At 54.5% G+C, this 27443-nt stretch overlaps 13 protein-coding genes across 13 annotated transcripts; 4 read left to right on the forward strand and 9 right to left on the reverse strand.

Moving 5' to 3' along the window:
• Positions 1-152: 152 nt before the first annotated feature.
• On the forward strand, positions 153-2302 carry G647_00275 (uncharacterized protein; the record flags this gene model as incomplete). Its single annotated transcript, XM_008723678.1, has 2 exons — positions 153-318; positions 384-2302. 2 exons carry the CDS (start codon positions 153-155, stop codon positions 2300-2302), a joined length of 2085 nt encoding a protein of 694 aa, XP_008721900.1.
• An 877-nt stretch (positions 2303-3179) lies between these two features.
• G647_00276 (uncharacterized protein) lies at positions 3180-3755 on the reverse strand (the record flags this gene model as incomplete). Its single annotated transcript, XM_008723679.1, has 1 exon — positions 3180-3755. One exon carries the CDS (start codon positions 3753-3755, stop codon positions 3180-3182), a length of 576 nt encoding a protein of 191 aa, XP_008721901.1.
• Positions 3756-5071: 1316 nt separating this feature from the next.
• G647_00277 (uncharacterized protein) lies at positions 5072-5644 on the reverse strand (the record flags this gene model as incomplete). The annotated part of the gene is made up of 3 exons (XM_008723680.1): positions 5072-5158; positions 5240-5316; positions 5518-5644. 3 exons carry the CDS (start codon positions 5642-5644, stop codon positions 5072-5074), a joined length of 291 nt encoding a protein of 96 aa, XP_008721902.1.
• A 375-nt stretch (positions 5645-6019) lies between these two features.
• G647_00278 (uncharacterized protein) lies at positions 6020-8512 on the reverse strand (the record flags this gene model as incomplete). Its single annotated transcript, XM_008723681.1, has 1 exon — positions 6020-8512. The coding sequence occupies one exon, from the start codon at positions 8510-8512 to the stop codon at positions 6020-6022; it is 2493 nt and encodes an 830-aa protein (XP_008721903.1).
• Positions 8513-9064: 552 nt separating this feature from the next.
• G647_00279 (uncharacterized protein) lies at positions 9065-11659 on the forward strand (the record flags this gene model as incomplete). The annotated part of the gene is made up of 1 exon (XM_008723682.1): positions 9065-11659. The coding sequence occupies one exon, from the start codon at positions 9065-9067 to the stop codon at positions 11657-11659; it is 2595 nt and encodes an 864-aa protein (XP_008721904.1).
• An 81-nt stretch (positions 11660-11740) lies between these two features.
• G647_00280 (shikimate-5-dehydrogenase) lies at positions 11741-12691 on the reverse strand (the record flags this gene model as incomplete). The annotated part of the gene is made up of 1 exon (XM_008723683.1): positions 11741-12691. The coding sequence occupies one exon, from the start codon at positions 12689-12691 to the stop codon at positions 11741-11743; it is 951 nt and encodes a 316-aa protein (XP_008721905.1).
• Positions 12692-13475: 784 nt separating this feature from the next.
• On the forward strand, positions 13476-15195 carry G647_00281 (uncharacterized protein; the record flags this gene model as incomplete). Its single annotated transcript, XM_008723684.1, has 2 exons — positions 13476-14809; positions 14913-15195. The coding sequence occupies 2 exons, from the start codon at positions 13476-13478 to the stop codon at positions 15193-15195; spliced, it is 1617 nt and encodes a 538-aa protein (XP_008721906.1).
• A 699-nt stretch (positions 15196-15894) lies between these two features.
• G647_00282 (uncharacterized protein) lies at positions 15895-16503 on the reverse strand (the record flags this gene model as incomplete). The annotated part of the gene is made up of 1 exon (XM_008723685.1): positions 15895-16503. One exon carries the CDS (start codon positions 16501-16503, stop codon positions 15895-15897), a length of 609 nt encoding a protein of 202 aa, XP_008721907.1.
• Positions 16504-17562: 1059 nt separating this feature from the next.
• G647_00283 (uncharacterized protein) lies at positions 17563-18612 on the forward strand (the record flags this gene model as incomplete). Its single annotated transcript, XM_008723686.1, has 1 exon — positions 17563-18612. The coding sequence occupies one exon, from the start codon at positions 17563-17565 to the stop codon at positions 18610-18612; it is 1050 nt and encodes a 349-aa protein (XP_008721908.1).
• Positions 18613-18977: 365 nt separating this feature from the next.
• On the reverse strand, positions 18978-20099 carry G647_00284 (uncharacterized protein; the record flags this gene model as incomplete). The annotated part of the gene is made up of 1 exon (XM_008723687.1): positions 18978-20099. The coding sequence occupies one exon, from the start codon at positions 20097-20099 to the stop codon at positions 18978-18980; it is 1122 nt and encodes a 373-aa protein (XP_008721909.1).
• Positions 20100-20772: 673 nt separating this feature from the next.
• Positions 20773-21869, reverse strand: G647_00285 (uncharacterized protein; the record flags this gene model as incomplete). Its single annotated transcript, XM_008723688.1, has 3 exons — positions 20773-21182; positions 21242-21725; positions 21783-21869. The coding sequence occupies 3 exons, from the start codon at positions 21867-21869 to the stop codon at positions 20773-20775; spliced, it is 981 nt and encodes a 326-aa protein (XP_008721910.1).
• Positions 21870-22583: 714 nt separating this feature from the next.
• On the reverse strand, positions 22584-24213 carry G647_00286 (NADH-ubiquinone oxidoreductase 51 kDa subunit, mitochondrial; the record flags this gene model as incomplete). The annotated part of the gene is made up of 3 exons (XM_008723689.1): positions 22584-22753; positions 22810-23797; positions 23851-24213. 3 exons carry the CDS (start codon positions 24211-24213, stop codon positions 22584-22586), a joined length of 1521 nt encoding a protein of 506 aa, XP_008721911.1.
• Positions 24214-24610: 397 nt separating this feature from the next.
• Positions 24611-26778, reverse strand: G647_00287 (uncharacterized protein; the record flags this gene model as incomplete). Its single annotated transcript, XM_008723690.1, has 2 exons — positions 24611-26090; positions 26138-26778. The coding sequence occupies 2 exons, from the start codon at positions 26776-26778 to the stop codon at positions 24611-24613; spliced, it is 2121 nt and encodes a 706-aa protein (XP_008721912.1).
• Between the last annotated feature and the right edge of the window lie 665 nt (positions 26779-27443).

The raw sequence follows: 27443 nt of genomic DNA on the forward strand, positions 1-27443 counted from the left end.
TCTTTCCTAATATTTTGCTCAACGTACATCTTTTCACCGTGCATTTTCCCTGCATCATTTTCCTGGGGTCGGTGGAGTATGGCTGGAGGAGTTTTGCCCATTCTTGGTCTGTTGGTACCTGAAGCTTCATAAGACCCTCCTGCCGTCTGACAATGCTGCCATTTCGATACCGCAACAAGACCGTGATTGCTCATCAACACGAACTGCCTGGCTACTCTTTTCCGACGACGGACGATCACAACCATATTATTTCGCCTCCAGAAGATATGAGCAGTGCTTCTAGGAAGTTTTCATACGCCTCAGTCAAAGAAGAAGCCGGTAAGTTAGGCATTCACTTTTCGGACAGAGAGCCCCGCCAAATACTAACCATCAACCCCGTTCAGGTGATGGCTTGCCGCAGTCTTTCGAATCGTCGCTTTCATCCCAAGACCTAGAAGAGGTCGAATGGATCGCGTGGCCATGCAGTCAATGGTGCAGGACAAAGGGCCTTTGTTCCTACCATTTTTCCGGCTCGCACGAAGACCACGTGCGGACCCGACTGGAAGGCTATGCTCGTAGCAACCCTAGAAAGCTGGAGAAGATCCTCGACGAACTAGAGAAGCGCCGCGCCGCACAGAAATTGTTCAACCTCCCCTTCGCCAAGGAGATCACCCAATTCCATCCCCATCCAGCCAGTTTCAGCCTCGAGGTGTGGAGGGAGAGGGTACGAGACTCAGTTCGGCTCGGTGAGGGCTTCGATGGGACGCTGGAAGGCACAGCAATCGCCGACGACACGGATGAGAGCCTATCGCAGGTCTCGCGTGAATCCCCGTTTTCGTGGCTCGAGACCATGCCCGAGGAAGTCCTGGAACTCATTCTCTCGTATGTGACGGTCGATCACACAGCCGACCCCTATGCACGACCACACGTCGACCTGGCGTCTTGCGCGTTGGTATCCAGAACCATACATGGAGCGGCCGTCAAGGTCCTGTACCGACATGTCTCGATGCCCCAGTCTAGGGCGTTTGCCAAGTTGATGCGGACCTTTAAGACGGCGCCACAACTGGGCGAGCTGGTCCACTGGCTGGACTTCTCTCACTACTCGAACATGGGTTTTGGCAGCGCTCGCAGCACCCGGAATCAGACGCCATTCCTCAAGCCAGAGACTCTCAAGGCCTGCCTCGATCTGATGCCGAATCTGCAGGCTTTCCTCGTACACGAGCACGTGGACGAAGAACTTGATAGCAACATCGTGTCAACGCTCTTCAACATGCCGCTCATGCAGGCACTCGACTTCTGTGCCTGCTCCTCACGGCCGTTTGCCGAGGCGTTCACCAACGTGACGACCAGTCTGTCTTCTCCGCTCCCGAGCCTCAAACGACTATCACTGCACGAGTGCACCACCTTGCAAGAACCAGTCTTCGAGGCACTCCTCCCACTGCTCACTAACCTGACACACCTCGACGTTGCGCACACCTTGATCAACGACAAGGCTCTACTCTCAATCCCCCCGACTGCTCGCATCACACACCTCAACCTGGAGCGTTGCACCCATCTCACGGGCGCGGGCGTGGTCAAGTTCCTCGCGACACATCCCGCGGTCTGCGCGAACATCGTCTACCTGAACCTCGCGGCAGATGCATCACGGCACAGACTGCTCCGCGAAGACGACGTCACAGCACTCATCGCCTCTCTCCCACCCAGCCTCCGATCGCTGAACCTCAACGGCGCCAAGATCAACCCCTCACACGTCCCTGGTCTTCAGAAGCTAGCCACTCATCTCGAGGAACTAGGCCTCCGTGGCGCAAACCTCAGCCTCGGAAGCGACATCATCCGCCTGTTCAGACCCTCGTCAAGCACCTCTGACGACGAACCACAGGGTGGTGACGAGCATAATATTGCAATTTCTCCTTCTTCTTCTTCTTCTTCTTCTTCTTCCTCCTCCCACCGCAGCACGCTGCGCTACCTCGACCTCAGCCTCATCCCCTCCGTCACCCAGCTCTCCCTCTCCTACAGTCCCAACTCCCTCCTCGACGCATCAACCCTGCCTCTCGAGGTGATCGAACTCGGCTCCGACGTGCTCGCCGAGGTGAAGCGCCGACAAGGCAACATCCGCAGCAGCAGCAAAGCCAAGCCGGAGTGGGTGGTCAAGGAACTGGGCCGGCGCGGGTGGTACGTCCGCCAACCCAATCTCGAGGGAACCGTCGACGACGGATGGCGGCCCTGGAAAATGGGTGCTCGGTGGTGGGGCATGAGGAAGGTGCCTGTCGTAGAGCAGGACGTTGGGGGCATGTACGGGTATTTCATGTTCAAGCGGTCATGATCGTCGTGAAGGATGTGATGTGTCGAATCGTTTGTTCTTGCACTCGTTATTAGCGCTACGGATTGCTTTGGCAAAGTCTGGTCCGGATGATCTGGTCTGGGTTGTGTTGTATAGCTCGCTTTGGGTCATGTCGGGGTTTCACTCTGCTGTTCGTTTCTTTCCTTGGCCTAGGGCATCTGGGTGTTTGTACTGGTGTTGGCGTCAGACTGTACAACAACAACTACTACTGAACAACGCAGACACGAGCGGGACACGAATTTCCTTGTCGGGGCTTGGGGACTGGGAAAAATAGCAAAATTGAGGCGGGTCTTTTTCTAGCGGTTCGTTTCATGGCGGGCGTTTCTCTTGTTGATAATTACATATTTACTTGACTGTTACTAAAGGTATGATTGTGATTATGATTGCGATTATGATCATGGGTGATTGTGATTATGGTCAACGACATGATATTATTATGTTGGAATTGACATCGAGACTGGCGGTACTGTATCGTCATGTATACATACATGTCGAAAGTACTCCGTACGGACGGAGTACAGTACTCAGAGATACAAGTTAATTAGTTATTCAGGTAGCAACGACACGATGAGAAAAAGTCATGCGTCTTCGCGCCGACCTCTACGGGGTTTCAGTCGATGAGCACCGAAGTCTTTGGCATATACCAAGTAGTTATGGAATAACATGAATTGAACGAGTGACTGAATGAGTGACTGAATCTGTACCAATCTATCTACGTCCCTACGTACCTACGTACCAATTCTACGTACTCTTACTGTTTCGTGGAGTGGAATTGCATCATATATTGACGGTGGCAATGGAATGATTCTCAATGTCACGTTAGCGTTGAGCTCAGTCCCTCGTTTTCAGTTTCTCTCTTCTACACTGCTTTCCCTGTCCGTCTGTCTGTGCGTGCATCTGTGTGTCCCTCGATGTGGGCTATCATCTTCACTAAGAAGTTCTTAATGTCCGATGACCACAGAAGCAGTTTTGAGGTCTGATGTCCGAGGTCGTCTGATTCATCTGTCAGAGTCCTTTCGAAAACTGCTCCTATGTGGTGCCACGCAGCGTTGCCCTTGTCGATATCGGTTGGGTCGACTTTCGAGACCCTGTTTCCGCGTTCCTTCATGAAACGCAGCAGCCTGTCTGCGGCGACGACGATTTCACACGAATGGGACTCCCGACACTCAAAATATATCTGATGATCAGTAAAGTACAGCCGTCGGAGTCGGACTGACGATGCCTCCTCTTGATAGGTCCATCCTCGCGTGATATACCTAGAGTCCTGGAGAGCCGAGTTCAGTGGCGTGTCGAAGACAATATAGTCATGTCCGCCAACTTGGATACAACGTTGTTCCAGCCGATGTCGGGATGGAACGCCAGGGAGACCGTAGTCAGCTCCATCGCCGGCCGCAGCAATAATGGTCAGCTCGGCGGATTCATACAGCACAGCCATGGATCTGAGATCGTTGTAGATGGGAATGAGCAAATCATTATGTGTGGTCGCGGGTTGCTTAAGAGCTCGCCTCGATGGAATAGGGCCACAATCAGACCATCCACAAAGTCCCTCTCCTTGCCTTTTTTCCTGTGGGCTTAGACAACGCAAAGGCGACAGGAGGGAGTTCAAGAGATTGTCCTTCGGTCTTCCGCAAAGAGCGATTCCGTCGAAGGAAAAGGAGCCTCGAGATCCAGTGAAACGCAGTCGTCGCAATGCTTCTGGGAAAGGGTGACAGAGTCCATCAGCTGAAATGGAGCTCATCGTCGTACCTGCTTGTATCCAGCATGACCGATGGATGAATCGAAGTGTTGACTTGTATCCTTCTGTCCTTGACCGTGGAATACTGAAGGATTTCGTCAGTGGCCAAGGTCATGGCCTGCGAACACGCATCGAGGCGCAGCGGCTATCGAGCCTGTAGCGCTTGAGTCGTTGACCAGGGGACTTTTGTCGTAGTCAATAGTACCGTAACCACCATCTGGCGGCCATGCTCGCGCAGGAGCCGATACTCTGCACCGGAGGACAGCGACATCCCAGCTCTGGAAACGGCCCTTGAGTCTTCTGCCAGATACGGGGGTTCAACCCTGGCGTCACGGGCCGTGAAGAAGCCACCGTACCTGTGCGAGAGTCAAAACGATTGCTGAGACGTGGAAGATCACCCACTTGAGAAAGAGGGCGCTTGACAAAGATCATGGTTGGAGAAGCAAGAGATTGAGTCGGCGATTTGAAGCCAAAGATGCCAGTCCTGGCAGCTTCTGATAACAACCGCATGCCTATTCCACGTTCGTTACTTCCCGGGCAATACATCATTGCTTATCGTCAATGTCTACGGTGCGTGGGAAACACAGCATCACAAACACCGGTAAGCTGCGGAAACGAATTGATGTGTGGCCTTGTAGTGGTAGTGTAGCGCTCACCAACAGTCGCCTCGACCAACATCACATCAACATGGTCCGCTCCCTGCCCGTACGCCCCGTCTAGATCAAGATCAATGTACCTCCAGGCCTTCACACTATGCAGATCACAATACTCGGTCAGAGAATCTTCAATGCTTCGCCAATGACGACCCTGTGCGATCTTCATCCTGCTATTGTACATGTTCATATTGTCGAAATGTTCCCTACAACGTCGCAGTCCATGCTGCGTCGAATTGGCGCACGGAAGTCTGCACATATGTTGCCACTGTCCCCAATCTTCCCAGCCTGGATGAAGTAGGTTTGTATGCGTCGTGCCAACGAGCCAGGCCTGTAATATCGGAGCGAGTACGTAGTACGTTCTCAGGTCTTCTTCTTCGGCCCCGAAATTAACGGGTACAGTCGTCCCAGATGGTGATTTATCGTGGATTTGGCCTTCGGAGGGGGTTTCTATCCGCGCACATCGTAGTCAGCAAATGAACCAACAGGGGACGTGGATACGAGTGGTGCATGGGAATAGCCGTAACGTACAGGTGCATCCATGCATTCTCGTAGGACTTTTTCCAGGTGTCCACAACCTCCTGAAGCGGCTCCGGCGGCCCAGCAATCTATTGAAAGGGCATGTCAGTATGATGTGCAAGATCCGGAGCGCATTCCTCCAGCTCTTCAACTCGACATGCGACCATGTTCATGCTTCATCCGTCCGAGCTCTCCGCCTCGACAGCGTCATGGTTTACCACGAGATTTGTACCTCTCTTCGTCTTCCACCTTCGTTCGTCCTTGCAGAGCGGGCAACAGGCAGAACGTACTCAACATAGCGGTCATGGGTCCGAGACAGGGATTTGGCTCCTGCTTGTCGGGATGTCTTATTTTTAAACGCGACACAGTCTGGAGGCGGACTGGGTTTATAGCCGTGGAGGCACCTCGAGGCGGCATCGTGCTTGAGTGCAGGCGCTGAGCAGATCCGAACGGGAGACCCGAGAGTTCGAGGCGCGCAGATTTCTGCCGATAGGTGTACGCGGTCGTCCTACAGCGGTTCAGGACGATTCGGAGAGGCGCTGAAGAATGACACAAGTGCGCCCTGATAACCGTGACTTGTAGCTCCCGGTTGTCGAGGAGTTGAGCCTGATAGCTTGTCCGAGAACTATGAGCTTAGCACTCAATACTTGCGAGTTCAATCCGCACTTTGTGTCCGGCAGAACCTCGGTTGATTGCAAGGCTGCACCACAATGTGCGGACAAGGCTGAGCTATGGACGTTTGATAGTCGTCGGCGCTAAAAGGCTGGACTACTTAAACAACTGGACTTTCAGCTACCGGAAGATGTCCTCGAACGACATTCCCCCAAGCTGAGCATCAGCACCCCTCGCGGCCGCACCCTGGCCTCCAGATGCCAGACTACCGCCATTGAATGCCGGGCCCATGTACCCCTCTGACAACATGAGGCGATCGGGATCATTACAGAAAGCTTGGAAAGTCGAATCGTCCGTAAAGCCAAAGTCCTTCAACCCTTGCGTCCGGTCCATAGTCCACTGGGTTGTGTCAAGTTGAGCCATCTCATGGAACAGAGCGTCAATCTCATCGCCATTAAAGCTAGGTGATGTACCCGACCCCACGGCCATCTGTTTCTCCAAGCCAACATCCATCTGGTCTTGACCCGGTATGTCGATACTCATACGTCCATAATCACTTGCTGCGGGCCCAGTTTGTTGTTGTAGATGAAATGTGTTGTTATAGCGCGTTCCTCCCTGATAACCAACTGATACCGGCCGCTCTGTATTGCGTATGGTCGAATCAAGAAGCGTCGGATTCGATTGGAAACCGAAAGGAGAGATTGGAAGCAGAGGGCTGTTCACAGAGCCAGAAGTGTGGGCCGATAGACTAGGCGGCCTAGCTGTTGTCGAATCGATAGCAGCAGCATTGGAAGATCGGAAGCCAGGCCATGAAGTTGACAATCTTGATGACGTTTCGACGGAATTCCCCCAAATCGCGGAAGGGCCGAGCAGCTGACAAAATGCCGCTAGAATCGACGGGATACCACATTTGTCAGGCAGGTTCCAGGACTGATCAAAGAGCTTGAGGATTTTACGACATTCCGGTGCTGGGTGTTGCGGCACATCATGGGTCGTTTGGAGGAGAGCTGATTCAACAATGAAATGACATGCTTGCAAGAGCATCTGATGCGGTGGACGTCGCTCTACCTCTGCAACTGAGAAGCAGTATCGCTCGGAAAGCGCATGCAATTGGTTCCAGACCTGTTGCGCCGATGATGCCCCCGGATCTGCGCCGTAGCAAATGATGTCTGTGGCCTCATTAGCAATTGCACAAAGCTCCGTCAACCTATTGAAACAGCTGATGGCGAAAGCTGGTTCGTGAGACGGTGGCCTATCACCGCTGTTCACGAGCCAAGGCTCCCATTCGTCGTGCCCGTCCTCGTCGATAAGTTGCACAAAGTCCGTATTGAATTGGCTACGTCGAAGATGTGGAATTCTTCTTAGCCGGAGGGAAACCACCGACTCCAAGATGAAACAACCTTGCAGTACCGCCTGCCACCTTTGCTGCTTAACACCCGTTGACTGTGAGTGGGCGCCTGCAACGTTTCCCGGCCCGGCGAGAACAGAAGCAGCGCTCGTAAGCATTCTGCCATGCTGTTGGGAAAAATGAGTCTCTCGTGCATCGAGAAGGGCGCGCACTGCATACCCGGTCAGCATCCAGGCAGACGTCCAGTCACCGAGTCCCACGTCGAGGAGGACAAGTAGCAAGAGTGCTTGCACATGGCTGATTGCGAACGGCCCACTATCCGGTGGTATCAGGTCCCTTGCGCGGGCACGCATGTTGGCAACAGAAGCACTAGGTCCTAGGCTGGGTTGTAACCCCAGATGCTTTGTTTGCTGCTGTGAGTAGGCACAGATAGCCCATAGGCACGCAAGGTCGCCACTGTCCAACTGAACGGGGTTTTTTGGCCTGGTGTGCTCGTAGAACTTCCGTAGTACGTACGGTCTGTCTAGGATGGGAAACCAACAGTGAGTGTAGGTAAAATACTGGTCAAGGAGCATTGGAGCGGATGGTGGCAGTGGTACCCTCTCCGATCCCAGGTCGCTTGATAACAACCATGGAATCGGTGGCCTTCCTAGGTTCAAGTCCACCGTTGTTGGCGGCTCCAAGTTGGTAGCACTGGGTTCGGTCTGCGGCCGCTGCCCAAGCCATTGATCAGACAGCCCGCTGCGAGCTGGTTCGGTCAACCGAGTAGTTGCCGATATACCTGTAACCTTGAAGTCGGGTGTCAATGCGAGTGTCTTTTCGGGACTGCTGGTCAAGGCTGGTAACACCTCGCTGTCCTCTCTGTCCCGTTTCCTCTTCAAATCCTGCTGAGGGCCGTGATCTATGCGCGACAACAGCTTTTCCAAGTCTGCGAGTACGCTGGAGTCCTTCCAGACTGTGTGGAGCTCGTCGCCAAACTTGTGGTGGTTCCATATATGCAGCAATTCATCCTCGCGCTCATCGACCACACGACGCACAGCTTTGTCAAGACCATCAACCTTCTGTAGCATCACAGCCCACAATTTCTCCAAGCCACGAACATAACCCTCTGGGAGTCCTCGTTTCTTGGTTGCTGCGACATATATACAAGGTTGGCCGGCGCTGGCGCAGTTTGAACACTGCGGCTGGAGGCCGTCGCACTTGTCTTTTCGAGTCCGACATCGTGTACAAGCGCGTGAGACGCGAGCTCGAGATCTCCTTGAAGCTTCCTCATCGTCGCTGTTCCGGGAGGGCCTCGCATCCGCGCCCGTGCTATGTGAGGCCATCACAAGAGGGGAAGAGCATGCAGGCCATGTTCGAAGTAACGGTGCTTGATTCCCGGTAGTTGAGCTTAGGCTGTCGGAAGAGGTGGATGGAATGTCGACTATGCTGTGCCGACAAGGGGCATGCTGATGTTTTGTCTGCAGAGTGCGCTGGGAGGTTGCTGGGAATCTGACCTCTAGTGTCTTTCACGGCAGCTGCGAGGTAGGTAAAGGTAACTTGATGAGCTCGTACATGTTACTGTACATCGGCTGGCGACATGCCTGTGAAAGCCCGCCCAGGCTGTTCTAGGGGGTTCAACTCCGAGCCGCGGGGAAGCTCGGGACTGAGACTTAATGCCTAAGCCGGGGAGGTCCTTTAAGTAGCATGCCTCCCGACTGACTTCCAGCGCCTACCACTTTGTCCTTGGCTGCACGTTCCCTCTTCGAACGGAAGCCTAGGCGCCCCTAATTAAGCCCGCCTCATGATCGCTACAGTATCTTAATTGGCACTCTAGGAGAGGACACCTCCAGCAAAACTAGTCGGCGTGCGCTCGTGGTCAAAGATGATCACCTATCATGGCAGATCAAGATGTAGTAGTTCAGCACGATGACGATGACTTCGATGCGCTCTCGCGACACAATCGACGACGGCCTCCTGTCTCTGGCGCCACCTCGCCGCATCGGTCTGGCGTCCAGACACCATCTGAGCAGCAATCGCTCAATAGTGTCCGAAATGCCTCGACAGAGCCAGAGACCTCTAGGCATCCTCTACAGACTCTGGTACCAGACCCATCGGCTTCTGGGCGTCGGTTTCATCCGGATGCTTCTGTTGTCTTGGTGGGAATAAGAGCATCCGGGAAGCGGTCCTTGGGTCTGATTGCTGCCACAGCACTGGGATGGCGATTCGTGACCGAAGACCATTACTTTCAGACGGTCAATGGCCTCTCCAGGCAGGACTACCTCAAAGTCTACGGCAGCGAGCAGTTCCACAGGCAGGACATTGAGACTTCCAAGCGAATGCTCGAAGAGAACAAGTACCAATGCGTCATCGACTGTGGTCTTGGGAGCCTCACGAGTGGTCTTCAGGACTATCTCAGGCGATACAGCCAGACCAATCCCGTCGTGTTCGTCGTCAGGGATATGGCTCGAATCAAGCAGATCCTAAACCTGGACGCGCGAGCCGCGAAACTGCTTGAGAGCGGCAACTCAACGCATCGAAAATGTTCCAACTACGAGTTTTACAACCTGGAGGACGAGTCTTCGAATGAGCCCGCAGATTCTGATCCCACAGATCGAGCCTCACCGACCTATTCTTTCAAATTGAGAAAAGCTCAGGCAGATTTCTCTTCGTTTGTTCGGTTCATCGCTGGAAAGCACACCGTTGACCCGATCTTTCTGTCCCCTTTTTCCCTGGACGGCCCTGTCGAGTCCCGAGCATTCACTCATACGCTCTTCGTCACCCTGTCAGATTTCGTTCAAGACTGTGTTGACTTTGGAGTATTGGAGGCCGCCGGCGATGTCCTAGAGATTTATGTTGATCAATTTCAGTCAAGTACAGCATTGGCACTGGCCAGGATGGTGGCCATGGCCAGAAGGATACTCGGAGTACCGATCCTACTGTCGGTCAGCCGCAAGCTCACTGGGACCACGTCAACCGAAAATTACATGGCAGTTTTGTTGCAAGGATTGCGACTCGGCGTCCAGTACGTGTCTCTGGATCTTGACCTCGATGACGCTCAGATCGGCCAGCTCAGACAAATGCAGGGACACACCAGGCTGCTCGGCACATATCTCCATGCGAACGCCAACGGCCAAGGCTGGAAAGATCGGGCATTGATGGCCACGTACAAGCGAGCGGTATACCTCAAACTCGACCTATTACGTCTTCTCAATGTCCCCGTGTCTCGCCAGGAGAATGACACGGCGATATGGTTCATGGAACAGTTGAAAGAACTCGAGGGTCCTCAAATCCCCTGCATAGCCTACAACACCGGCCCCCTTGGTCGAACATCCCAAATGATGAATTCGATCTTGACCTCTGTCACTCACCCGAGCATCAAAGGCACTCAGATTGACATGGACCATTTTCTCCGACCGCTATTGTCTTCCGAGAACATCATCAGTGGTCTTTTTGGAAGCTATGTTTTTGACCCACTGCACTTCTACATAGTCGGCGCCAATGTCTCCGGGTCGCTATCTCCTGCAATGCATAATGCTGCCTATCAACTTGTCGGCTTGAAACACAACTACAGCACTAAGAAGATTACGACGTGGGAAGACATCGAAGAACTTGCGAAAGATGATGCTTTGGGTGGCTTGAGCATCGTGCAACCCTACAAGGTCAAACTGGTTGGTCGCATGCATGCGCTTAGTGGGCACGCCAAAGCCATCGGCGCCCTCAATACCCTGATTCCCCTGCGTGCGACGTCTGCCGGGGCTGCGCCCTCTTTAGACTCTCAAGCTCTGTCCAGGAATCGTGCAGGGCCCATCATCGGATGGTTTGGGGAGAATACCGACTTCATTGGTATCCTGAACTGTGTGAAGCGAAGCCTATCTCCACGCAATGCAATCCAGCCCAAAACAACGAGCCTGGTTATTGGTGCCGGGGGCATGGCAAGGGCTGCGGTGTATGCAATGCTGCAGATAGGTTGCAAGCATGTATTTGTATACAACAGGACAATTGCAAACACAATAGCCCTGGCTCAACACTTCAACAAATTAGTCCAGGCCCAAGGGAACGGCAGCGCACCAACACCTCAACAGGACTATGTCAAGGTCATTGAACGGAGAACCGATGCCTGGCCCACAGATTTTGCTCCCCCAAACATTGTTATCTCCTGCGTCACGCATGAGTTACTCGACGGCAACCCAGGCGCAGATTTCGAGATGCCCGAGTCATGGCTGCAATCACCAAGTGGCGGCGTCGTCGTTGAGATGGCCTACATGACGAAGGAGACACCATTAATCAAGCAGATGAAACAATATCGCGAGACGACACGGAGACCATGGGTGTTGGTTGATGGCATTGAGGCGCTCATTGAGCAAGCCGTGGGTCAATTCGAATCCATGACCGGGAGGAAGGCACCAAAAGGCTGTATGGCAGAGGCGGCGCATGCATGCATTCGCAAGAACACATCATATCTGGTCGACGGCGAGGAGTTCTTTACTTGACGTGCCGACGGCGAGGCTCCCTTCACTCGGCCAGCATCGTGGTCATAGTTGCTACACATTTGCCAAGCGAACACTTGCGGGCTACGAGTACATGCTCTTGCTCTCAAGCTGAGCGCCGGCCCTTTGTCCCTGGACTGCCGATCGAGCGACATCACGCAGCCTGTCATCAATCTCGATGCCAGTCCAGAGACTCGCCTGAGCGAGTCCCTGTCCGATCATTGCTTCTATCCCACCAATCACCTGCCACCCGGAAGCGAGGGCAAGTCTAGATATCTGAGTGTCAGGGGTTGGATGGTAGCACATCTCTAACAATGGGCCCTTCTCCTCCGCATTCAAGAAAACGGACAAAATCTCTCGCACCGTCTTCTCGTTGTCCGTGATGGGCGTGAAGTCTGGAACAGCACTGACGACAGCTCCGGGAGGCGTCAGATTTTTGGCCTGTTCAGTCGTGGAAACATACGTCAAATTCTCTCCAAGCCCTCGAGCGTGGCATTCTCGAAGGACAGCTTCGACTTCGCTGGCATCCCGATTAATGATGTATATCGGTGAACAGCCCATGAATTTCTGCAAGGCATAGACGGCAGCTCTGCAAGTTCCTCCTCCGCCCACGACGAGGCCCGGTTTCCCTCGGTAGGAGGAGCCCTCGACATTGGCGAAGAACGCATCCCGGATACCCAAACAGTCGGTATTCGTGCCACAGTATGTCCTTGCTCCGTTCTGGCCGGGCTTGAAGACAATTGTGTTGACTGCACCGATGGTCCTCCCTTCGTCTGTCAACTCGTCAAGATGCGGGATTACGGCAACTTTGAATGGCATGGTGACGCCGCTACCCATGCATTTTGGATCACTCTTCATGTACCTCAGGAAAGCCTCAAGGTCTGTTGTCTCGCAGAGCAATTGGCTCCATTGTTTCCCTAGAGCCGAGTATATCGCGCGATGCATGGAAGGGGATTTGGAGTGAGCTATCGGGTAGCCAACGAGGTAAGCGACGCGGTCAAGCGACGAGGTATCTGGAGCAGTGAATTGTGCCATTGCTCAGTAATGTTCAGAGAGCGTTATTGATATGCGACGACAATGCTTTGAATCTCCAACAGTCGCCGTCACGAATGGGCGGCAGAACCAGGTTTTCAAAGACCAGGATGCTGCCTCCGCTCAATCGCCACAAGCCGTGAATTGTGTACGGAGAGCTGGCATACACCGAGTAGCCACCGCAGATGGGATATTCTATTGCCATTGACAGGCCTTCGGCGGGCACATTCACGACTGAAGACACGAGCGGAAGTTCGCCCGACATGCTTCGTTCATACTTCCGATGCGAGGGGGGTGAGATTCCGGCTACGGACGGTGAAAATTGCGCTGAGGATCGGCCCCTTAGCCTGCGTCATTCGTGCGTTTCTAGAAGCTGGAACCGGAGTGACAGCGAGGTGGATAAACACAAACCCGCCGCATCATGACCGGCAAAGAATACTCTCTGATCGCCTACTGGCTGGGAGCTACCCCGGTCTCCTCTCCGCAACCATCAAGATGCTGATCACAGCCGGCAACCATAGACGACAGAGACTTAGGGGAGTCGAGAACCCCGGATGTGGGCTGGCCAGCGGATCCCTCTGAATCCCATGGATTGGCTCTCGAAGGAAAAGTCTTCTGCACACGCCGTGTCCGGTCAGCTTCCGTCGGATTCCTGTCCATCGTCCTTCGGCGGTCCCATGAATACTTATACTCCGCTCGTGGCCACGCTTCCCCATATTTCTACAGAGTCCAGCCTCACTCCAGGTTTCTTGCCTTTCTCTTCAACTAGCATCCACAGTTGATCAAGATGGGTCTCCTTAACTTGGTCGAAGACCGCCCTACACCCAAAATTGTCTACAACTGGCGGGTCTACTTCTCAGCGGCCGTCGCAGCCTCGGCGGCGATGATGATCGGCTATGACTCTGCATTTATCGGCGGCACTCTGGCCTTGCCGTCGTTCAAAGACGAATTCCACTTCGAGCGCCTCTCCAAGTCGGCCGTCGACCTCACGTCGGCGAACATCGTCTCTTGCTATCAAGCAGGTGCATTTTTCGGCGCCTTTCTCGCCTACCCTGCTGGCCACTACCTCGGACGCAAGATCGGCCTGACCATCTTCGCCGCGATTTTCACCCTAGGAGCGGGACTGATGCTGGGAGCCAATGGAGCCCGTGGTCTTGGTTTGATCTACGGAGGCCGCGTCCTCGCCGGAATGGGAGTGGGCGGTGCCTCCAACCTCTCCCCAATCTACTGCTCCGAGGTCGCACCCCCGGCCATTCGCGGCCGTCTGGTCGGGCTGTACGAGATGGCATGGCAGATCGGCGGCCTGGTGGGCTTCTGGATCAACTATGGCGTGTCCCGGACCATGGCACCCTCACACAGACAATGGATCATTCCCTTCGCCGTCCAACTCATCCCCGCGGGCCTTCTGTTCGTCGGCGCCCTTGTCATCCGCGAGTCGCCCCGCTGGCTTTTCTCCCGGGGCCGCCGCGAAGAAGGAATCAAGCATCTGTGCTGGCTCCGCATGCTTCCGCCCGACCACATCTACATGCAAGAGGAGATCTTCGCCATCGACAACGCGATCGAGGACCAACGAACCACGGTCGGGTTGGGCTTCTGGCAACCATTCAGGGCTGTCGTCAACGACCGCAAAGTCACCTATCGCTTCCTTCTCGGTGGCTCTCTCTTTCTCTGGCAGAACGCCACGGGCATCAACGCCATCAACTACTACTCGCCCACGGTGTTCAAGTCCATCGGCATCACCGGCACGAACACGTCGCTCCTGACGACGGGGATCTTTGGAGTTATCAAAACCGTCGTCACGCTCTTCTGGCTCTTCTTCCTCATTGACAAGCTCGGCCGTCGCGCGCTACTCATGTACGGCGCCGTCGCCGGCTCGGTGTGCATGTGGTATATCGGCGGCTACATCGCGGTGGCCAACCCAGCCGGCAACCCCGGCGACACCCTTTCCTCAGGAGGCATCAGCGCCATGGCATTCTTCTACCTATGGACCATCGCATACACACCGTCGTGGAACGGCGTCCCGTGGGTCCTGAACTCCGAGATGTTCAGCCAGAACGTGCGGACGCTGGCGCAAGCATTCGCGGCGGCGAACAACTGGTTTTGGAATTTCATCATTGCTCGGTGCGTCTGCTTTCTTTTTTCTTCTTATCTTATGCCACAGCGCTAATACGCCCTTTTCCTTCTCCTCTCGAGACACTTGCAATGCTGACTATCACCCCCCCAGATTCACGCCGCAAATGTTCGCCGCAATGTCCTACGGCGTGTACATGTTCTTTGCATCGCTGATGCTCTGCGCCGCCGTCTACGTCTTCTTCCTGGTCCCCGAGACCAAGGGCATCCCTCTTGAAGCCATGGATCGGCTGTTTAGTAGAGAAGTCCCCGCCCGGCGCGCCCACAAGACGGTCCTCAACCAGATCAGGCTGGAGGAGCAGGATTTCCGCCGGCAAAGCATCAGTGGTGAGAAGGAGGATGTGGAAGAACGGGAAATCACTGTTGAGAAGGTATAAATTCGCTTGTACACGTGTGTCTGTTTCCGTGGCTTTGGTAGGATAGAGAAATGGTTGCGTGCGATGGGCTTCACAGGCCGGTTTTACGGGGAATGCCTTCATTGTGCGAATCCCTGATAGATATGCCGTACAGTAGAAGACCTATGGAACGGACGGAGTGGAAGCTTCTGAGTGCTATCTACAACGGGTTTAGGTTTGGTCATGAGCTTGAGCCTGCGCTTGTTCCTTCGTCCGTACACGTGTGCGTGTCCGTTGTATGTACTATCCATACCAGCTATTGAAGCGACGAGACGAGACGATCGATGACTTGCTGACTTTCCATTCTGCCACCGTCAACGCATAAACAACTCGTTAAGAGTCGTACCTGGAACTATATCATACTCCGTGATATCACAGTCATCACAGGGTATCAACACCGCATCCTCCGTGCCCACTAACTGAGACCACCCAGCGATGCATGTAGCATACGGAGTAATTCTTCAGCATAGAATGTCCACCAAGAGCATTCCGCTTCCGGTCAGAGTCCTATTCCTGGTTCAGTTCTAATTCCTATCCAAATCCTGGAACCTAGTACAGTCCTGATTCCCTTCGCAATTCCATCCCCAACGCCAAATCCCAATCCGAGTCCAATTTCTTTTGTCCTCATTCGAACCCACGTTCTTCTATTGGCACCTCTCCTTCAGCACCTCTCCTGACACCTTACTTCGAGTTCTCTTCTTGCTCATTCCTCCTCTTCGCATCTCCATCTTCAGCCTCCTCATCCTCTTCATCCTCTTCATCCCACTTTGCCGCCCAAAACTCCAAGGCAGCTCTATACCCGCGCACCCCCAACCCAGCAACCACCCCGACAGCCTTATCGCTAAAGAAGCTATGCCTTCGAAACTCCTCCCGCGCATGGACATTCGAGATGTGAACCTCCACAAAGGGGAAGCCCGTCGCGAGCAGGGCATCCCGGATGGCCACGCTCGTGTGCGTGAATGCCGCGGGGTTGATGATGACGGCGGTGCGAGTGCGAGTGCGAGTGCGATTGTGGTCGTGATCTTTCGGCGCCTCCTCACTCTCGTACGCACTCGTCCCCGGCCCGACGAAATGCGAGTGAAGAAAATCGACAATCTGACCTTCATGGTTGGATTGGAAGGGGTGGACTTCGACATTGAGGGTCCGGCCCAGTGAGACGGTCGAGGCCACCACCTCGGAGAGCGTGGTTGAGCCGTAGATTGTGGGTTCGCGCGTGCCGAGGAGGTTGAGGTTGGGACCGTTGATGAGGAGTATTTTTCTGCGGCAAGATAGAGACGGAGGGATGGACATGTCGGGTACCTGTGTGTGTATGTATGATTCTGGGTTTGAGCTGGGCACAGTACGGTATAGTGTAGTGTAGGGTCTTGATGCTGGATCGTGGCCCTGGCCCTGCGTCTGGGTCCTGTTCTGGTCTGGTACGGTACTGTGTTTGGCTCCGAGTTTGAGTCTTGTTTGTGCTCTTGTGCTAATTATTGAGTGATCGAGCGAGTCGAATAGATGACACGGACAAGCCACGATATGGCGTGACGCGAGTAGCCAGCCAGCCTGTTCCTGGATGTCCTGGATGCTGTATGAGAAGGCACTGTATAAGATGACGCTGTGTATGGAAATGCTAGGAGAGAGTAATACAGCAAGCCTGGTTGATTAACACTAATAGGGACTGCCACCTGAATTGATCCGACCCGACTGAAGTTCCGACGTGGTCATTAGTAGTCATGATATCTCCGTGGCTCTGACTTTCACCGGGCAGCACAGGGGACTGTACGCCGTACGCGTGGCGCGAAGTCATTTACCGACTACACAGACATACCCTACCTACCTACATAGAGTAGTTACTCCATACTGTAACTCTCTTGCCGATGCTCAGGGCCACCCTGGCTCACAGCCCGGAAGGGCAGTTCCGTCTGGCCTGATGTCCCCCTAACGGAGCGAAGCTGTTGGTATCGCAATCAGTGAATTATTGCCCATGCATGTCTGGAAAAGGATTGTCGACAGACCTTTGACACCAGCAAATCTGTCGGCAGAGGATTCGTCCGACACCTGGAGCCGGTGTGTCAGCTTCAGGCCCGGAAGACGGCCCGGGGACCGATCCCACCATACGAATTACCACGAGTTGGAGGCAAGCTCTCATACTCTACGAGTTACTGTGTAGGGTGAGAAGGGACCGGGAATCAAGAACAGGGAATGATCGGCACTTGATGCCCTTCGATCTGGACTTTCCACACGTTCAGACGCGCGAAGTCTCAATGCCATTGAGACACGAAGGTACCACCAGCACGGAGCACGTAGCTCGTGATCAGTCTTCCGGCGCAGCACAGCACGACCCGCCCCAAGACAGCCACCTTAGCCATGGCATCGTCCATCCAACACGACATCCCCGACGACGAACTATGCAACATCTACAGGTTCGCGGTCCAACTAGGCAAAGACGCCGGTAAGATGCTCCTGGACAGTCTCCACGCGCGACGACGAGACGAACCCGGTCTCCGCGGCGATGACACGCAGGAGGAAGTGATGACGATGATGCACGAAAAACTCAACGCCGTCGACATCGTCACGCAGACGGACCTCCAAGTCGAGGAGTTCATCCACGGCGCCATCTCCACACACTACCCAACCCACGACTTCATCGGAGAGGAGACGTACTCCCGGGCCGCCTCGACAAAGGAGTACCGCGTGCGCGACAAGCCCACGTGGATCGTCGATCCGCTGGACGGGACCGTGAACTTCACGCACGGCTTCGTCATGTTCTGCGTGAGCATCGCGCTGGTGGTCAACCAGAGGCCCGTTATCGGCGTCATCTACGCGCCCCTGTTGGGCCAGCTGTTCTCGGCGTGCCGGGGCCAGGGCGCCTGGTTGAACGAGTCGACGCGCTTACCTCTGCTGGGAAGCGTCGGCGTGGGACCCATACCCAGGGAGGCGCCCTCCAAGTGTATCTTCTCGTGTGAGTGGGGCAAGGACAGGCGGGACACGCCCGACGGGAACATGTCTCGCAAGGTGGAAAGTTTCGTCAACATGGCGAGCGAGAGAGGGGGCCGTGGCGGCAAGGGGGCAATGGTGCATGGGGTACGGAGTCTGGGGAGCGCGACGATGGATCTTGCCTACGTGGCGATGGGGAGCCTGGATATCTGGTGGGAGGGTGGGTGTTGGGAGTGGGATGTCGCCGCGGGGATTTGTCTCGTCAATGAGGCCGGTGGGTTGGTCACGACGGCGAATCCGCCCGAAGGTTGGGAGACGGCGACGATCGAGGACGCGAAATTGGGCGGCAGACTGTATCTTGCTGTTCGACCCGCGAGCGATGGTCCGGACGGGGAGACGGCGAGGCAGGGGCAGGAGAGATGCGTTCGAGAAGTGTGGCGGAGGGTGAGGACGCTGGATTACGATCGGCCTGGAGGTTGAAGATCATGTCCACAGGACGTACTCTGTATGCCAATCACGATACGCCAGGCTGTATACAGGAAAAATATGTACATGTACAGTATCAGGTGGATCGTGTCTGCGCCGTACCTCTCAGTCCCGGTGAAATGAAACTAGCCCACGTACGCATAATCGACCGGTCACCTGGATGCTTCTCTCCGCTCACAACCCCCCGGGATAGCCGAGTCTCCGTGTGCAAGCCGCACATATGTCTCCCTTGTTCCAGTGGAACAGCGGTCCCATCACAAGCGAGGACTCGATGATTGAGATGTGGGAGAAGGTGCGGATTCGCTCGAGTGAGAGATGCTGAACCTGTAGATGAGTCAGATCTCGCCTCCATGCGCCATCTAGAGCCGAGACATCGCATACCGACGATCATGCAGCAGGTCCGAGCTGTGGCGACTTGTCTGCTGGTACCAGCACATATGTTCCACCAGCTTCCTCCACGCCAAGGCACCACGTTGGGCATGCTGCTCTGGGACATGCTTCTCCGGCTGATTCGCCGTCCTGGAGAACAACTCAAACGAGATGTGACCGGTATACCCAGCTTCACACACAGCCTCCAGAATGTCCAGTACAGGAAGGTATCCTGGGGCCTCAAAGGGAAACAAGCGTGCATTTCTCGACCAGGTCATCCTCGCTGGTTGGTTTGGGTCGTACCATTCATGGCCGGCGCTCAGTGGTGCGGCCAGTCTTTCACCGTCACAAACTTCGACGTAGAAGACCTTATCAAGCGCGAGAGGGAGCTCCGTCTTTAGCATTGCGACCGTCCTCCGAATATCGTCGCATGCATCCGCGGTTAGCCCCGACGGAGAAGCTGGATCGGCAAATATCCGTCCAGCGAGGTTGAACGTGTCGATACAGGTGCCAAAGTTTGGTCTGTCCACTTCCTGGACTACCGACCAGGCGGAGTCCCACCTATCAATGTGTGTTCCCCAAGCTAGTGCTTCGTATGCAAACCGAGTGGGTGGACCAGTGTGCAGACCCATGTCAGCGACTTGTCTTAAATCCGCGACGATCCTATCGCGATCGCCCGTGCATTCTGAAGCGGGAAGAAAGCTGGAGGGTATTTGGATCAGATCGGTGCCGAGTCTTTGAGCTAGCTTGATCCAAAACTTCAGCTCTTCAATCGCGGCCTCGTGGGATGTTGGGTCCACGCGACCTTCGTAATGCATGAACGGCTGGAGGCATAGGATTTCCAGGTCATAATGGGAACAGAGTCCATGGATATAGTCGGCAGCCGCGAGTTGTCTTTCATGCCTCTCTGTTGAATTGACGAACGAGGTACCCACTGGTGACGGCGGATGCGAAGTGGGCAACGAATTTGCAACGGCCTCGAGATCCTCGAAAAATAGTTCGATCGCCTCGAACCCGTACTTGGAGCAGAGTTCCAGTTTCTCCTCGAGGCCGTGATACCATGCACGTCCCAGCGATTGGGAGGCAATAGTGGGGATGAATCGAGAGCCCATTCTACCAATCTGTGAGGTGAGGCTTGCTGTGGTCAACGTGGTCCAGAAACGATAAACTGGTCAGATAAATGAAACGGGCTTCCTGCTTTGCATAAAACAATGGCGCTGAAGAATATAAATGGTGGCCCGGACCGGAAACCCGACATTGCCGAAGCTGGACCTACCTCGAAAGACCGACTCATTGGCTCTATCATTTGTATGTAGCCAGATCTGACGACGAGAACACAATGGGAAAGTGAACTTTTCCCTACGCTGCCGTGAAAGACTGATTGGCATCGATTCTGGAGACGGACCGCCCATGATCAAGGATGGAACTTTTAGCCGCCGGGTCAGAGTTTCGCTGATCAATGGGCGCAAAAAGACTTTGCCGATGAACTCGGCTCTGTCCCGCAACCCTTGGCAAAGCCTGACTCTCCACAAGACCGCTGCATGGTTCACAATAGATGCTGACAGCCATGCGGGATACGCCTGTCCGAAAGATCAGCATGGGGACCAGGAGAACTCACAGCGACTGCAGGTTGATGGGTGAAGGTGGCTTCAGAAAAGAGATTGAGATTCCGAGTCGTCGCTTGTCGCAACAGCATGTTCCAGCGCCGAATTTCATCCTTCCTCAGCCTCGTGGGCTAGATGCGCATTCGATCCTGCCCTCCCTGAATGCCGATGCACATTGATCTCATTCAAAGACCGCAATCAGAACTGTTGAGTTATCACTCGTCCTTCGACTCGACTTCTCTGCTAACTGCCTTGCAATATGTGTGGCTTCAACGCCTTTGTCCCACTGGTTCGCCGCCCACCAAAGTGAACTAGCGCCATCCTTTTCCTCGCCCAATCCATCACTCGCCAGTAACAGTATATATCGGCGCGCTCCGGTGAGTGACTGGTAATTCGTGTGCGGTATGTTGGATATCCAATCTGCTAGCATGTCGTGGTCGTTTGCGTCGGCAAGGCCCGTGGCCTTCGCGAGGTCGGTCTTTAGGATGTTTGAGAGTGGATGTGACGGGTCTTTGAGGTCTGCAACCTTCTCGTCTGGGCCAGGTTTCTTGTAGTCCAGGTCACCGAGGGCGCGGGACAGGTTGATGCCGCCTAATCCCCAAAACCGTCAGGAAATTTGCTGCCCGAACAGCCCGAGGTTCTCAACTTACCAATGCGAGCGCCGCCGAAATCGTCATTGACTTGACCTCCAGCCTTTTCTATACGCTCCCGTTCAGATTTCTCCCCCGGCTTCTGCGACTGCGACAACTTCAGGACCTCCAGCGGGTGTTCGTCTCTCTGCACACCGAGAAAGGCGTACGAATCGCCCAAGTCGGCTGTCACCATCGTTCCCTTCCCCACGTCCACTAGCGCAAGCGACACGGTTGAGCCGGTAGCCTCCCCAATGCCTCGTTGCCGTAGCCGTCGATCGACTTCCTGAAATGATTTTGTGATCGCCTTGTGGAATGCGTCCCGCCCGTGTTGATGTTGAAGTTCGTGTGATAGGATCTCGTGCAGATGGTGTTCAGCGAAGTTGGAGACACTATCACCTCCATGGCCATCATAGACGGCGAATAGCGCGATAGTTCTCCCAAATTGCTCGCCAGGCCTAAGGATTTTAAACCGGTCTTCCTGGTGGTCGCGGGTTCCTTGCGACTGTACGCATCCCCATCAGAATGAGTCTCATAATGAGGTAAAATCGGCGGTGCTTACCTGGCCAACGCCGATGTCGACTATCCGAACAGCCACATTCGCTGTGCTGCCCTCCGACCCGCCCATAGTTGGCGGGTTCCTGGCCATGTTCCTGGGAAGCATTGAGTCTAAGCTGGTAGACAGACGCTCCTTCCAGTGGCGATTGAGAAGAGGGGGCACCATCTACACCGGAGTAGCAATGAGGTCAAAGTGGTCAAGGTGTAAAATCCCTCTACGTTCAACGGTCGAGCTTGACGTCTGATGATCACCAAAACCAAGCCGGAAGAGATGCCCGGAATACCGTGGAAACGAACGATGCGCATGAGCCTTCGAGCTAGAGGTACCTACCGTTGATAGGAAGATCACCTGGGTTCGTTCCCAAGTATCAAGGTAGTGGAATCATGAGCATGCGTACTTGACACGCAGAGGATGTGCGAGGTATCGCGAATTCTAGTCCAGCCTTCACTCAACTTTTACCGCCACCGTAGAAAGTCACCATGATGTCATTCTCAGTCAGAGTTGAGTGATAGGCGAGTGACAAGTAAGTGAAATGAAACTCAGACGAACAGCACCGGTCTTCAGGCGAACAGAACATTCTGGCTTAGAAGCACATTCCCTGCAGGATATTTACAATGTGGCCTGCAAGGCCAGGAAACTTGTCAACGAACGAGATAGACGTAGCGCTCACTGAATCACATCAGCTCATGCCGCACCGATGTTCATCAGCCCCCAATTGCTACAGGCCATGGGCACCGTGCCGCAACCACTGGCTCTCTCCTCGCACCAACTTCACCTGAGCGTGTCAGTCCCACGCTCTCAAGCTCATTGCCCAGGTGCGATGAGCAAGCCCTTCTTATTCGCCTCAGGCTCCCATCCACCAGCGAAGGGCTCAGCACCCGCCTTCTGGGCGTAGTCCTTAATGCGAGCCTCGAGCTGTGGCCGGAAATGTCGAATCAGGCCCTGAATAGGCCATGCGAACGCTTCTCCCAATGCTGGGCAGGGTAAGTCAGCAGACAATCGTGGAAAGGAGACGTATGAGGATGCTTACCGCAAATACTGTGCCCCTCAACCTGCTTCGTGAGCTCCTGCATCATGTCAATCTCCCTTGCCCTCGCCTGACCCTTCTCAAACCGGTCCATAATCTTCGCCGTCCATGCGCTTCCCTCTCGACAAGGGGTGCACTGGCCGCAGCTTTCGTGCTTGTAAAATTGGCTCAGCCGGGCAATCATCCTGACAACATCCGTGGACTTGTCCATGACAATCACCGCGGCCGTGCCCAGGCCAGACTGACTATCTTTCAAAGCGTCGAAGTCCATGAGTTGATCATCGCAGACATGCTTGGGAAGTATGGGCGTCGATGAACCACCGGGGATAACAGCTTGAAGGTTGTCCCATCCGCCACGGACACCACCGCAGTGCTTCTCGAGCAGTTCGCGGAGTGGGATGGACATCTCCTCTTCGACTACGCAAGGATTGTTGACATGCCCAGAGATAGCATACAGTTTCGTGCCTTGGTTGCGCTCGCGACCGAAGCTAGCGAACCATTTCCCGCCCCGCCTCGCAATGGTTGGGCAGACCGCGACGGTCTCAACATTGGTGACGGTTGATGGGCAGCCAAAGAGACCAACTGCAGCAGGAAAGGGCGGCTTCAGACGGGGCTTTCCAGCTTTCCCTTCGAGAGACTCGATGAGAGAGGTCTCTTCTCCGCAAACATAGGCACCCATGCCGCGGTGCAGGTAGATGTCGAAGTCATAGCCCGAGCCACAGGCGTTTTTGCCAATCAGCCCCTCCTTGTATGCTTCTTGGATGGCTCGTTGCAAGACAGTGGCTTCGTGGTAGAATTCTCCGCGGATGTAGATGTAGGCTGCGGTGGCGTTCATGGCGCGACCGACCACAAGACACCCTTCGACCAGCTTGTGCGGATCCTTGCGCATGATCTCCCGGTCTTTGCATGTGCCAGGTTCGCCTTCGTCCGCGTTGACGACTAGATACCGGGGCTTCTTGTCGTTCTCCCAGCCTTTGAAGTTCATAAATGACTGTACTCGCTGGTCAGCCTGCGCCTTTCTCACCTACGGAAAGCACGACATACGAATTTCAGACCTGATGGGAAGCCGGCACCGCCTCTCCCCCTCAACCCGGAAGTTTTAATCTCGTTGATCAGCCAGTCATGGCCTTTCAATAAGATCTCCTTCGTCTTGTACCAATCGCCATACTTCATGGCGCTCTTCAGATCGGTGCCATGGTGGCCGTATAGGTTTTGAAATATTCTATCTTGATCTTTCAGACCGCCATATCTTCGTTTTTGGGGCTGTCCTTCCTGTACGGTTGCGTAGGAACGTCTGTGTCGGAGGGTCGAGGAGCCGGTGGCGGCGATCGAGGAAGCCGATGATCGTGAAGCTGCTGTCGAGGCCGCGCGGGCCACAGCTCGAGGACCTGACGACCGGACGACCATCGTGGATGAGCTGAGGATGAGCAGACCGCTCAACTGAGTGGGTGGGTGCGATAGACGAAGGACGAAGTGCCGGTGACGAGGAGAGGCGTCGGCCACAAAAGCCAAGGTCCTTTGCATGTCGTCTTCGATATTGAGCTTTTCTGATTGGCTGGAAGCTTGCTTTGGGACCCGGCAATACCTCGGCTAATGTATACGCTATTTGGGAGACAGCCACGGCTGGTATTACCTTTCCTTGCGCAGTACTCATGAGCTGCTCAATCTCCATGTTATCGAAATCCAATATGATCAAGAGTCTCTCTACCAGGTTCTCTCTACGCATCCAAGGAGAATCCCTGGCCCACATCCCGATCCCGCTGCAACGAATCCAAAGGGCGTTCCATCCTCGACTCATTCTTCTCTAGTACCGTTGCCAGTAGATTAATGTCGAGCCGCCATCTTGGTGGCTGCCGGCGATTTCAGGCTCTGCAATACTCGATGGAACTGGGACTTTCTCCTCTTCCATCACGTTCCATCCCCAACATAGCCTCTCTGGCTTGAGCCATCGCTTAACAGCGGACTCCGCGGGCATCTTGGGCGACATGAGTTCCCGCGCAGTCAGGAGGCTCATGAGCTCTTTTGGCGGCTGCTCCCCTGGTTCCCACGGTCCAGGCGGAGGGACATACGCCCATGACGTTGGGTCCACAGGATACCAGGCCAACAGCTGCTTCATCCACTCCGTGATTCTATGAGGTAATTTGACGCCGTGAGAATACTCACTGTACAGGGCAGAGAGTGCGACTGCCAGCCGGCTTTTGGAGTCGGGAAGGGCGCCCGCTGTAAGGAGATGTTGTTCTAGCTCAGATAGGCACTTCCAGAGCCGATCTGAATCGGGGACCATCTCGACAAGGGCGTTGCAATCGAGAAGCTCCAAAGGGCGAGTAAGTCGTCCATGCCGTCCTACGAGCATCTTTAGATTCCCAAACGCAGCCTCCGGGACCTCATTCTGCAGGCCGACCAACGTTTGCTCGTCGCCCGACGTCCCACCAATGGCACATCTCAGTACGAACTTGCACAGAGCCACCGCTGTCTCCACAATCTCCAGCTGACTGTCTCGATAGATCTTGGCATTACGCTGCTTGGCATTCGCGGGCTTCAGGCCCAGGACGGTCCGAGATGGGTCGGTGGCTCTGAGGCGCTCCGCACGGACAGAGCACTCTCGTAATAGCTGACTCAACACCGCAAGAATGATGCGGCCATCCTCGAATCTAGCCGATTTGTTGTGGAGGCAGAAGCTCATCAGTGACTGCCGCCTTGTATTCATGCTCTGCATTTCGCGTTCGTTAGCGCACAGAATGGAAATGCTGTCGAGCAAGTCGAATGAGAAGAGCGATAACTCCAACGCTATCGCTGACGTTGACTCAGGGTGTTTGTAGTCAAAGATGAAGCATCTCCTCTCTGGATCAGATCGGAGATCCTGTTTCCAAGTCTTCCGAGCCACGTCAAGGGGCGAGGCGGGTGGGGCTTTTATGCTAATGACGAGATGGTCGAATGGGTTGTTCTCGATAGTGAAGCCATAGGCCAAGAGAAGACCTTCGTTGTCTCGTGGCCCATAGTTGTTGCAGAGCTCCTGGCCCGATTCATACGACTCCAGGATCTGTAGACCGACGAAGTTGTACCGTGCTTGCCACTCCACTTGAGCCCCTGGCTTGTGATTGAGCAAGTCTAGCAAGGGCAAAAGTACTCCAAAGCGATCGGAAAAGAGTTTGACCAGGTCGTATGACTCGTACTTCTGGGGTGTGCGCTTTAGACGTGCGAGATCCGCGGGCAGAGTGGCGTCAAGGACCTGGGAAGTAAACGACCGACTGCCAAAAATCGAAGCAGCCCATCGGAACCGCGGCCTACTTGCGTGAGTAGAGGCCCAGTAGCTTCGTTCCATTCTACGTACCATGTGTAGGAACCGTTGAGGGCGTTTGCCCATCCCAGTTGCCTCAGCTCACTCGAGCCTTGCAGATACATTTCCTTCCATTTTGCTGTTTGTGTAGACAAGCCTGCCCTGAGGTTCGTGCCATTCAGCCAGGTCAGGTCGGCCTCCTCCTCGAACTGCATCGCCGTGACGTCGTCCACCGTTGGCAACGTGGCAATGTAAGGTGCCCACCACGACGTAATTCCTAGGATCAATTGTTCCATCAAGTAGAAAGCTTGCAAACACTCAGGCGATTTCCTACATTGTGCACATAGGAAAGGCTTCGGGAACTCAATTCCATGGTTGGAGAATGGCTCGATATCCAGGGCATTAAGCACGGACATCGTGGCTGGCATCGGGCAGCTGGCGATACGGGTTCCGTTGGCCATGGTGGCGCCATCGGCTACAACGGCGTGATAGCCCTTGCGCGGGCTAAAAGCTATTTGGGTGTTGGGATCCAGGTATCCATCATGATTGAGTACCCATTGAACCAGATGGCGATGCTTGTCAAAAACGCCCTCTGCAGGAGCAGCATGCCGCTCGCTCATCTGCAACGGAGGCGTCGCGCTTTGAGGGCCGGCGTTGATGATATCTTGCTCCAGAGTCGACTCGTCAGGCTCCATGATGGCGTTTTCGCGCGATATGTTCCTGATGCTCGCTGCTGCCAGGAGCCTGATAACCTGAAGCCAGAATGAGGACGAAAGCAGAAAACACGGAGTCGCTAGAAATGAAACTGAAAAGACCAAAAGCACACCCTGTCACCAGGACACAGCTGTAAAAGAGAGACGAGGCGCATGTGAATTGACACGGAAGAAATCAACGAGAGTTTTTCGTGGTTGACGTGAAAATAACGAAATAAAATTCGACGAGATTGTGCGAATGGCGGCTTCTTGCATGCGCCTTCCGGAGCATTTGCTGCGATTTCAGGTGTCTCACTGCAAGTCGAGAGCTTTTGGTCGCAGGCCATCATCTCGTCACCAAGGGAGGTACGGACGACACCTTCTATCTCAGGAGAGGAGGCAGATGTTCGCCTTGGCGGATAGTACAATTAGTGGCGAGGTGGCTAGGAATCCCGGATCACGAAGCACAGAGTCGGGGATGTCCAAATGTCCGCTCAGACGGCATGAGCACCGGTTGCGGACAACTCCTCGAACACTGGCTGCCGTGTCCTATCACTCGTAGAAGGTTCACGGGGATATATTAGAGCCAATATTGCTTGGTCCAAAGCTTTATGTCGAAGTGCATCCGTGCTCTCTGATCCTCGCCCATGTCCGCCACGGTTTTTGCT

Source organism: Cladophialophora carrionii, assembly GCF_000365165.1.
Source record: "Cladophialophora carrionii CBS 160.54 unplaced genomic scaffold supercont1.1, whole genome shotgun sequence".
NCBI lineage: Eukaryota > Fungi > Ascomycota > Eurotiomycetes > Chaetothyriales > Herpotrichiellaceae > Cladophialophora > Cladophialophora carrionii.